Genomic DNA, 12,583 nt, shown 5'->3' with positions numbered 1-12,583 from the left:
CTGCTGGTCTTGTAGCATTTTACCAGCACCTAGCTTCCCAGTGCCACAGGGACATGACAAGTCCCGGCGGACCAGGAAGCTGGGTGCAGGTAAATGTTAGTCCCCATTCCCATGTAGTCCCATAGGACTGCACGGAAATGGGTTCACGGAAGCATCAGCGCCTTTACCAATGGTGCCGATGCTTCTGTGATGAGTTTGCCTTCCGGGGCCGCTGCGCCCTGCAGCGTTAGACCGGTCAGGTGTAGTGGCCCCAGCAGGGCAGGCAAACTCGTAGTGTGGTGATCTGGAAACCAGGGGGGCGGTGAGCTTACCGACGCCCTTGTTTCCCGACCGCCAAACTCATAATGAGACCTACACTCATAATGAGGCCCAATGTCGTTTTGATAATAGGAAATTTTTCCTATGTCATGATCTCAGTTACAATTACATCCTCCTAGATCTAATGCATCAAGCCCATCTTAAGTATTTGCATGTTGCCAAAACTGCTGGGGTATCCACAGAATTGAGAAAGACTGCGATTTCATCGACCACTCGTCTGAAATTGCGCAGGCGCCAGAGTGGTTTTCAAAAGTGTTTTCTTGGGGGCAAGGTGACTGGGCACAACGCCAAAAAATTACCAAGATCCTCAATTGCATTAAGATACAGAGAGCATGTGCAAGAGACCTCACTACTGTGTCTAATAGATGCTATCTGAAGTATGCCCAATTAAAACTTTATAAACTGGGATCGTTCGTGCTTCAGATTCACAAAGTCGAGACAATCCTCATAACCTACAGATAGTTTCATATTTAGGTGGCTTACCAACATCGGGGAATCAATCACCTTCCCCAACTACATCACTCGTATTTGCCAAGTGCAGCTCGCTTCACCATTTCTTTTGCTTGCTTAGTTATGGAGTTTGGATTAGTCCAAAAAGCCCCAAGCTCAAGGGCCATCAAAGATTTCTTCACATGCATTACCCAATCCAAAGACTTGCCACCCTGCTGCGCAATAAATTCAGCCAGAGCTTCCCTGAACTTGACAAGCTTAGCATTGCACCACAGTCGAACCCAGTGCATTGCTGGTCAAAGCCAGCACACACATTTGATGCCCTTTAAGCCAGTATCCAACATCACTAGCAAATTGGGGGTACTGGTTGGCAAGTCAAGAATGTTTTACAAATATTTATTCTCCACCATTGGGATCTTGGACTTCCCCCCACAGTTCTGCTCCATATATGGCTGCCTTCCTTGCCTGGGACTTAAAGGCCTAGAGGGAAATTCGCACTGGCCCATTGCCATGTTCCACTGCGAACTTGGCCAGTGCACCTCCATGCCTAGCTAGGACAAGCCTTTTCAAGTTGCGTTGACCAACTGCAAGAGGCCATCACCCGGATCCCCAAGGCAACCTGCGCCACTTCTTCCTCCTTCAGGGTTAAATCAAAGCCTCTGCCCATCTTCCTTCGATTAGTGCTGAAAACCATTGATTTTGTTGTTGCATTCATCATCAGAACATTCATTTTACAAACGTTAACAAAAACAATCAATTACCTTCTGCCACCAACTGGGGTTAAAGATCGTAAAACGGCATTTTCCGCTAAAATCAAAAATGGAATTTTGTCACCAGCTAACGAGGGCACGTCTGTCTGTATAGACAGTAGTTCATTAATAACCCTGTTAATAAAAATGCAGAACAGCAAAGGGGCCTAGACGCACTCTTGTTGTATGCTCTTTTCAACCCTGATCCTTCTTGAAGTGCTACCATCAGGCACCACTGCTGTTTTTCCAGTGTATAAACTTTGGATTGCTCTCAGGTGGGATATAGGAATTCCAAGGCCCCTTGAGGACTTCCCAAAGTCGCTGCCTGGGAACGGTATCAAATGCGGTCTTCAGGTCAACGAAGACAGCATACACACAATTTTTCTTCAAAACTGCGTATTTATCAATAATTGAACGCAGCCGGAGGCTCTGATCCACTGTATTCAGGCCTTCGCAAAATCCAGCCTGCCGATGGTCGATAATATAGCTGCTGCTTAACCAGGTCTCCAGATGAAACAAAAAGGGCCCTAGCAAATGTCTACCCACCCGAGTCAAGTAATGATATTGGTCTATAATTAACAGGTTGGTCTTTGGGACCCTTCTTGTGGATGGGAACCAATTCTGCATTTGTCCACGACTCAGGGGCCACGTTTAGGGTCAGAACGGCAATGAACAATTTTTCCAGGCAGGGCAACCAAACCTCAGGTTAGTTCACATACAAGTCTATGGGGACCCATCAGATCTTGAAGCCTTGCCTAATTTTTGGACCATCCAGGCTCTTCTGACTTTGTCACATGTCAGGGCAAAATGGGAGCTGGAAAAAGTCACCTGGCAAGAATCTGCTGGGCTAACAAGCGGTTCCCCAACTATTGGGGCCCTTTCCTCGCCATACAATGTGCCATAATGTTCCACCCAGACTTGCTCGGAGATACAGCATTGTAATACGTTCCTACCTGCTCTGGAACTCCTCCCAATTAAATACCAATACCCTCTCGAGTCTTCCTTTTTGATGGCACCAAGTAATGCATTCCAGATGTTCTCGTGCCAAGCCTCCTTCGCCTTCAGTAAGCTACAGTAATCTTCTCTAGCAACCCTAATTGCACTGACGGGGATCTCAGGCTTACACTGAGCTTCTCTAATCAGGCGCCCTTTGGCTAACTTGCACTCTGAGTCGTACGACATGGTTACCGACTCAGTACGTTTCTAGTCTCTCTGCCAGGTTTTGATAATGTTAAGCCAATGCAGACCACTATATTATCATAAGCCTCAATCACAGCAGTGGCATCTTGCTGGTCTAACGCAGCCATCGATAATAAAAGGGGGTTTATGTCACTGTACACCTGAGGGAGTACCTGCGCTAGATCCAACTTCTCCCAACTTAAGTTACACCTTGTTACCCCCCCGCCCACTCGCCCCTCCAGTGGTACTGTTCCTACCTCAATAGTCCCCCCTTCTGCAAACCCCACAGGTCCTCACTCTCTCCATTATGAGGGGATAATGATCACTCAATTCTGGTACCAACGTGAAAACCTTTCAGAGTACCAAATTTCCAAATTCACAAGAATATAGCCAATCATACTTGTACCCAGAGTATTAGCAAAACCTGGCACAGCGGGGGCATCCCCCTCAAATCTACCATTGCAGGCTCTTAAATTAACTGCCATGAACAAAATAGCTACCTCTTCGGTGTTCATAGGTTCTCTACGGGGGAAAGCTTTGGACAACTGGTCTACCCCCGAGTGGCCATCTTCCTCCACCATTATATCCATTGTACCCAGGAGTGGCTCAAACTGGAGATTAAAGTCCCCCACAACCACAACCATGGACACTAAGGGGGAAGACAATCTCCAGATGCTAATCCGTTCCGCCATCCTACTAATCAAATCTGCTCCCGTACCCGGCACAATCAGATTATAGATATTAAACAATAATATGGAGGAATTATCCCCAAGCCTTAAATGTACTTCCAAGTGATCTGGTGACCCTGTATCTAACACCTTAGCCGAAGTGCATAATGACACATCTATTCATATAGACAGCCCCTCACTTGGGCGCCCCTTTCCACCTTTAGATGCTGGGATAGCAAAGGTAGCACATCCCTGTATATAGTGAGTCTCTTGGAGACTGATAACCTCATGGACTCGGCCTGTCTCACACCCCTAGTGTGTATTTGGGTCAGAATAATACCAACTGCCCCCACGGTAGCCACCAGTCCAATTTCCAGCCCAGCTGGATTTGATCTCACGGAATCATCAGATAACTCTCCATCCTGCAACTGAACTTGTACAGGGTCAAGGCTGTTCAGTGAAGCCCCAGGGTGCCCGCCCCATCACTTCCTAGAGGAAACTGCTAGGCCTCCACTCATCTGCATTAGCCTATGCGGAATATTTGGATAAGTAAAGTGACCGGTCCTGCTGTCAGTACTCCATGAGGGGCTAGGGGAAACACTAAGAGCCATGCACCTCCCATAGAAAGAAGCCCCACTACGGGGGTCAGACCCATGCATTTCATGTCATTTGGGGCCCAAATCACCATCACCCCTGACCTTACAGTAGCCCTGGGCTCATCTGCCCATTGTGGAGGCATCATTTTTATACAAATAGCCAATTCACTCGGGGGGTAGGGTCCGCTGCTCCATTTCCAGGAGACCTTGTATCAATGCTCCATCAATCAACTGAATTTCAATGCCATCTGATTGGGGGCCATTTAACCTAGTGCACCAAACTATTCCACTACGAATGATGGAGGCAACCCCTTCCGAATCTCATCCAATGGACAGCTTTTTTAACTAAACACTCATCCCATTCATGCCCGAGCCAATCCAATTTGGGGGCATTTACCAAGAAAAAGGTGTTTGGCTGTGATGAATGAGCTGGCCTCCTGATCATTGGCTGAGGATTCCCACCCTGAAGGGAAGTAGGCTGAAAGGGAGCCTGTCAGACCCCCGAAATTCCACCCAGGGCACAGGGGGGTACCCCCCCACCCTTGCAAGCTGGGGGAGAGGGGCATGGCACCATGCCCACTGCTGAAACTCCCCCAAGTGGTGGTACCACCTTACCGGCATGTCTGATCTTAATACTTCATTTTGCTTACGCAGAGTTGCAATATATTCTAGAGCAAACTTACATCCCTCACAACCATGGCTCCCCACCACTTTCACAGGGGTATTGGGGAGGTCCACAACCGTAACATTTGGCAGATGAACAGGAGATCCAGGCACTGTCTGGGTCATGTTAGATCTGCTAATTGCGATAGAGGCATCGGGAATAGCAGGAGAGACAGGATCATGAAGATCAGCAAGGACGTCAAATCTATTACTAGAGGAGGCTAGCTAGTAGTGCACACCTCATCGTGAACACCTAGGTGAGCTACAGCTCCAGAAGGGGCACCCCTCTTCATCCCCTAAAGCCAAATTAACATCCTGCGGATGTGAGCTGACCTAAACAGGTATATGATAGGATTGTCCCACGTTTTTACATGTATCCTATGCCAGAAAACAGCTCAGGCCCATGTTCCAGCTGCCCCATTACAGCCCCTTCCAATTATAGACGTCCCATTCTCAAGAATATGGATGGATATTGTTGGCCTGTTAGAACCATCCCGACTAGGAAACAAGTAGATTTTAGTTATTGATGGATACGCGACCTGTTACCAGGAATTGTTTCCAACGAAAAGCAACATCTCTCTGCAAATCTTAAAATACCCGATACCCTTTTTATCATGTGTCGGTTTCCCCAAGAAGATTCTAAACTACTAAGGGAGTACCTTCATGTGGAGATTGATGGCTGAGGTGAAAGAAATCCTCCGCATTCTGCATACCACTCACAAACAGAATGACTTGCGGAAGGATTTAATCAGACCCTAAAGAACATTCTAAAGGAGGTTGGTCGAGGCCGATGGCTGAAAATGAGATTTGATGGTGCCTTGGGCTCTTTTTGCAAACTGCGAATCTCCCCAACTTCTTTAGGTTTTTCTCCATTCGAACTTCTGTATGGCTAGTACCCCAGGGACTGCCTAGATATGCTCAGGGAAACTAGAACGTGAAGAGGCTGTCTTACCCTTATCTCAAGAAGGCTCATTTTCTGAAAGAACATAGGACGGTGGTCTAGGACCTAGTGCATAAACATCTAGAGAAAGCCCATGGAGCAGAGAAAGTATGTTATGACCAGAAGACGAGATATATTTTTCTGTGGGCCAGAAGGTTTTGGTATTACTACCAACCTGAGAGTACAACAAGACTTCAAGGTGACGGCCCTTGTGAGATCTTAGAACAAACAGGGCCAGTTAACTATTGTGTGTCACAACCAGACTGAAAACACAGATTCATCATATAAACCTGTTAAAACAATGAAGAGAAGATCAAGTGACCAAACCTCAGTGGTTATGGCAGCTCTCCTGTTAGAAGAGATTGTCGAGCATAGTTTGATACCCAGAAAAAAAGAGTCTGCAGCCAGCAAAGCTCTCCCTTGGAGACAACTCTTTTTTATTTTAATCGTGATTGAGACTAAATTAGTCAAATGAAAAAGATGCTCATTGGAGCAAGCATAGTTGTCAGCATGAGTGTTTCCCAAAAATTGTGTGGCTACTTCACAAACAGAATGCAAATACAAGAGGATTTAATAGCTTATCATGGCGAGTTTGTGGATTTATTAGGTAAGCCCCCCAAATCGTTATTTTGCAAGCTTAAAGAAGCTTTTCTTCAACTATGAAGCTTTACTTTACTAAATAGAGACTATTTCTCTCTTCCTTCTCTCCATTTCTTACTATGGACTATGTTTGGGTTTACCCCCTTCCTTTTGATCAAAGAAAAGGAAACAATCTGGAAAATTAAATTTAAATTTGAATGAATGAAAAATAATATTGGAAACACTACTAAGACTTATTGGGCCTGATCACGACTTCGGCGGTAACCCTTAAATCCGGCGGTAGCGCTAATACCGCCGGATTTAAGGGTCCACCGAATCAGGGCTTCGGCGGATTTTGCCCCAGCTCTGAGCTGGGGGAAATCCGCCGAAAATTCGCGCCATTACCGCCGGCGGGAAATGGGGCATTCCCGAATGGGCTCAATGGGGAATGGGGAATGGGGAATTACTTTACTGCCAAACTTGTGATCTGGCGCTATTAGCGCCGGGGAGTTCGGCGGTAGGGCTATTACCGCCGGCGGTAATACCGGCCAAGTCGTGATCAGGCCCACTGTTTGGAACAAAACATAAATTAGGGTGAGTCAACCACTTTAAGTACTATTCTCATATAGTCACAACTTGGTAAAACGCATAAACCAGCCCTGATATTGGCTTTTACTTTTTTTAGACACATTAATTTTACACTTTGTTTTTCTCTATCTCGCTCAGAACATTCCTTTCTGCTGATGAACCATTGTTACCACCAATGGGGAAACACGTGTTGAGAATACAATTATGTTGAATCAAAGTTTTGAGTGTCAACAACTTTGGATAATAATAGGTGTGATGATAACACTGCAACGAATATAATTTATTATGCTTCAAATAAAACAGGATTCTTAAGAAAGAAAAAATAAATTGTTGATTTCAAGTTTTTTTTTGTGAGTGCTAACTGTATTATACTATGTTTATCTGATAAACAAAATTCTTCAATTTTTGACTCACCAATGAATATTACATAAATTAGGTTGGCGCATTTGAGTGTTGGTTCCCATTTCTTTATATATTTGCATAGTTTGACACCCAAAGGGCTATAGCCTGGAGAACCTGCTTGATCAGTTTCTTGATGCTTTTAGTGAAGAGCCAGGAAGAGTTAAGAATTTCCAACACTATATAAGAACTCCTCCTGTGAAAGCCGCCAACCTTTGTCCTTACAGAATTCCTGAATCTAGGAAGGAAGCAATCATCAGGGAGATGAACAAGATGTTGGAGGCAGAAAGCATAAAATCTTCTGAAAGTCCATGGTCCTCACCAATAGTCCTGGTCGAGAAACCAGATCAATCGTGGCAATTTTGTTTAGATTTCCGCAAACTGAACACAATATCCCAGTTTGACAATTATCCCCAGATCAATGGTCTTATATACAGACTGCGATCCACGGTTTTCATTTCCACGATTGCTCTGACCAAGTGCTATTGGCATGTGCCATTGAACCCCTCAGACAAAGAAAAAACTGGCTTCTCCCGTTCTAGGGGGCTATTTCAGTTCTGAGTCCAACCTTTTGGACTCCACAGCACCCCAGTGACTTTCCAATGGCAAATGGATAATAAGATATTGCGACATTATTCCAGCTTTTGAGGCGCATATCTTGACATCATCATCATCCATAGTCGAACCTGGGAGGAACATGCATGCTATTTGTACAAAATTCTAAGAACCCTGTGAGAGGCAGGGTTGACTGCTGACCCAAAGAAATGCCACTTCACCCAGTCGGCCATAAGATACCTAGGTTTCTTTGTAGCAATGGCTTGGTAAGACCTCAGGCTGAGAAAGTGACATCAGTCAGTGAAACTCCTCCCCCTAAAACAAAAGATTTAAGGGCATTCTTGGGCCTTACAGGCTATTATGGTGGTTCATTCCGAATCATTCAAGCATTAAGTCCTGCTTGACAATTGAACAAAAATGATCAGGCCAGTTGCAATACTCTTAAACACATCCTCTGCAGTGAACCGGTACTTATGAAGAATTTATCCTGCAGGCGGATGTTTCAAAGGTTGGCTTTGGGCAGGTCCTACCACAAATCCATGAAGGGATGGAACATCCAGTTCTCTACACAAGTCAGAAGTTGTTTCTTCATGAAAAGAAAACGATGCAACCATAGAGTTGGAGGCCCTTGCTATTAAATGGGCAGCGAGACATTCTGTGATATAACCTTACCGGGCGCAAGTTTACACTGGTGACAGACCACTCCTCCTAACCTGGCTTAGTCTACCCAAAGACAGGAACCCCCGCACTATGCGCTGGTTTCTAGACAGACAACCATTTAATTTCCTTGTCGAACACATAAAAGGAAGGAAAAATGGCAATGTGGATTTCTTATCGCGATTTCCTGTAGAGACAGATGGGGAAGCCGAAACCCTAAGGGGAAGGGTATGTGATGATACTTCAGATGGTGTCATTTCTCCCCAAAGGTTAGAGGGGCACAGTCCCTGTAAAACCCAACCATGTAGGCCGATGTTAACAAATCTTATCAACATAAAATTACCTTCGGAACATGTGCTTGTGTAAACCATTGAACGCTCGTGTTGACATAGGTACTGAGACAAAGAAGTGCTAAAACATTCTACGTTCGAGCGTGACGGAGGCTAGCTGCTGTTAACTGGACGGAAGCTACACTGGGGCTGTCCCCACTATTTAAACTGAACAGCAAAGGAGGACAGAGTTCTTCGTCATCCTGACGACCCATACGGCAATGGCCTGTGTGGTTCTGGCAAGCTAGACACTGAAGGGACCATAAGGAGAACAAGGTGACCAAGGGGGCCGCAGCGAAACCTGGAAAGCTGACCCTTCGCGTTAGGGATAGGTTTGTTTTTTCATTTAATAAAAGTCTATAGCAACCATTATGCACCGCTTGGTCAGTCCCTTGTTGCCACACAACATGGACAGATTGTGATGGGTGGCTCTCACAAGATTCGAAGTCTATTGTACGTTTCCTTGGGGAAAACACAGTGACTTAACAATGGGATTTAGAGACTCCTTTCCCATATTAACGTCTACCATTCTCGGCCTCTGCAGCTCCTGAGCCGTGATAGCTGTTGCTTAAGAAAGGGGGCTCAGACTAAGTCGTTCCCAGCTAGGAATGAGAGATTCCCCACCTGTGGGTATCATAACAGGAGTCTTATGTTCCTGGGTGTGTGTAGTCCTCTTCCTGGATTCTCAAGGGACGGGTACGAAGAACGAATTCTGCTGGACAGGGAGCCTGTGGCAGCCACGCAGCCAATCAAGAGGCTCGGAACGGGGTCTTTACCTCATGGTAAAGCCCTAGCTCCAAGCCTACCCACGCCAGGAATTAGGTAAGTGTGTCCCCACTCTCTCCCCCCCCAACTTACCTTGTAATCCTTTGTCCCTCGCTTGTGCCGTGAACATATCTGTGACAACAATGGCAGTCATAGAAAGGGGGAAGGGACTATGTAGTTCCCTTCTCTCTAATCCATCGTGGCCATTTTGGTTTGTAGTTTTTTTTCTTTTTTCTAATAGCATCCCAGTATAATATGCCGGGATGCTGATAGTAATAAACCCCTCCGGGCGTTTATTGCTGCCTGGGCTAACGTTAAAACCCTCGCTCGTCGGGTTTATTGGTATAGTATTCAACTACTGAATTCCAAGTGAGGTATTCAATGGAAAAGAGTGAATACTGCATAAACGTACCCTTTTGAAAATATTATACACATCTAGGTCGCAGAAACTAGTAAAAACATTAAGATCATATCATCTGTCTTGAAGGGAAAATGTCCAACATTCTAACTTTGTTTTCCTCCTGAAGATTGAATCCTTTAGATTGTCTCAGTGCAGTAGGCAGTCATCTGTCTGTACCTTACCTTGAACGCCCATCTGATTGCTTGGCGATGTGCATTTGCGTAACAGACAGTAACCCATTTTGTAGCCATCTCCTACTTACACAGACGTGCAATTGTACTCCTATATAGGTTGGTATGTTCGTTATTGACAGAAAAATATGATATTCATAATCTAATAATCAGGTGCCAAAATAAACGTATTGCAGCTGTTCAATTATAAAAAAAAGAAAATAAAAAAAAGAAATAATCAAAATCACATTTCTTTGACATTGTAATCAAACAGAAAAATGTGAAATTGTAAAATAATGCCATTTAGGACAAAAAAGGGTACATTATGCACAATCAATCAGTTGTGACGTGTTTTAAAAGATATACATACCTTGGTTTGCCTGTTCTTGCTTCCACAAGAATCCCCCTCTCTCATCCACATGCCGACAAACGAGTTGTTTTCAATTTCCCACTCATGCCAGATTCTGCAAGAGAGTGCCCAGAGTCAAACAGCAAGAAAACATCCTGGTTTCAAATATACAGTGAAAGCATTCCAAAATGTCAGAGTAAATGCCCTTAAAGATGTATGAAATACAGTTTAATAAAAACAGGGTGTGTTACATAAATTTGCATGAAAAGCATCGCAACACACACACACACACACACACACACACACACACACACACACACACACACACACACACACACACACCGACCCCCCCCCCCGGAGCCCAAGCCTGACGCATGTCTCCGTGTGAGTGCTTGGAACAGAGGGGGGCCGGGGCTCACGGAACAGCGCAGTGGGGGCCAGGGATTCCCCCACAACAGTGGCGACAAGGCCAGAGACATGCCCGGACCCAGCGGTGATCTTTGTAATTAATTTTTATACCGAACGAGGGACGGATCGCTTGTTCTATGCTTGGGGGATGGACAGCCCTCGGTGGCCATTTTGTCCCTCATACATGGACGCTTCACAGAGCTCTGGTGGGACCTGCGAGTGCCATCCAGGCACAATATTTGGATGCATCGATAGCGGACCACTATCCCTACACGGACATACCTGAGATTTACAAATTTTTGTAATTTTGAGGTATATTTCACCGAGTGAAGTGGAGGCACTGGGGGAGACTAGCTATTCTGGAACTCCTACCCTAGGCCTCACTGGCTCAATTTCTGGACTCCTCAATGCTGGACAATCTGGTGACTGGCCACTGGACCACTGCTACAAGCTGGTGAGTAATTGTGTGCACTAGTTAAGGACTGGTGGGGAGTTTTGAAGATCAAGGAGCCCTGGAGGCCTGTGATCCTTGTGTGGAAGGTGGAAGATCAAGGGGACTGTGTGAAGAAGAATCAAGCTTGGTGAGTTGCAGCCCGTGTGCAATACTTCCAGCAAACCAGGACGGGGCACAGGCTGTCCCACAACAGCAAGGAGTACCCCCACCCCAACCTCCAGCAATGGCCCAGATGAGGGGCCCCGGCAGCTCTACCACCCATACCAGAGTTTGATGTGTCTGCCCGCCCCCCCCCAATCGAGCCTGGGGCCTAGGTGGAGGCGATGTACTGATCGCCTGGACATGTTCTTCGGGCAACGATGGAAACCAGCGATGACAGCAAGCTGGCCACATTACTGTATGCCGCTGGACCGGCTGTACACAAGATTGACTCCCTCCAGCCCACAGACACCACCTATGCCGCAGCAAAGACAGCCCTGCACAACTTCTTCCTTCAACTGGCTAATGCGGACTACAGGAGGTTCGCCATGCTATCCACTAACCAGAAAGACGACGAGACCCTCGAGACATTTCATGGTCGTCTCAGGAGACTCTCTGTGGCATGTGCATGGGACAACGCCGATGACATGGTCAGAAATCAGCTCATCCAAGGGTGCTCCTCAGGCAAGTTGAGGAGACAGGTGCTGAGAGAACCAGGGATCACCCTTCCTCGCATCTTGGAGCATTTCCACATTTGGGGACTCACATCCTATTCCCCTGGATGGTGCATTTGTGGCCTGGTTAGGGGATGGAAGCTCCAAGATCAAAGCACGTTTTTATATAACGCCCGTCAGTACCAACACTTTACTGAGCTGTGTGGCGGCCGAAGCCCTCGGACTGGTGAGCTTCGCATACTCCATATATGTGGAGGACATACAAACGCTGCTGGAGAAGTATGCAGGCCTGTTCCAAGGGATTGGTCGCATGGCTGGGGATCCAGTGAGACTGCACATCGATGAGTCGGTGCAGCCAATTGCCATCAAACACCGCAGGGTGCCATTCTATCTGAGGGAATTGGACAACCTAGTCAATCTTGACATCATCGAGGAGGTGGAAGGTCTGACGCCCTGGGTGTCCCCAATTTTGGTTGCCAGGAAACTCAAGCAACCCGATTCGGTAAGACATGAGGCTTCCCAACAAGGCCATCAGGAGGGAACGCCATCTCACACCAACTATTGACGAAAGGGAGCTCTCTTCTTTTCAAAGCTTGATCTCAGGGCGGGATTCCACCAAGTCCTCCTGCACCCAGAGTCAAGATATATGACGACCCACCAGGGTCTATACCGGTACACGCGACTCAGCTTCGGGGTCTCCTCCGCAGCTGAGTT

At 46.4% G+C, this 12,583-nt stretch overlaps 1 protein-coding gene across 1 annotated transcript in view; it reads right to left on the bottom strand.

The window, feature by feature from the left end:
• GNPTG (N-acetylglucosamine-1-phosphate transferase subunit gamma) overlaps positions 1-12,583 on the bottom strand; it is a 243,797-nt gene that overhangs the window by 171,510 nt on the left and 59,704 nt on the right. The window contains exon 6 of the mRNA XM_069647204.1: positions 10,376-10,469. Coding sequence (XP_069503305.1) covers positions 10,376-10,469 — 94 coding nt within the window. The remainder of the gene's footprint in view (positions 1-10,375; positions 10,470-12,583) is intronic.

Source organism: Ambystoma mexicanum, chromosome 2q (assembly GCF_040938575.1).
Source record: "Ambystoma mexicanum isolate Mex_15411 chromosome 2q, UKY_AmexF1_1, whole genome shotgun sequence".
Lineage (NCBI taxonomy): Eukaryota > Metazoa > Chordata > Amphibia > Caudata > Ambystomatidae > Ambystoma > Ambystoma mexicanum.
Note: the sequence above shows the minus strand (reverse complement) of the source record. Positions and strands in the feature narration are given on the sequence as shown.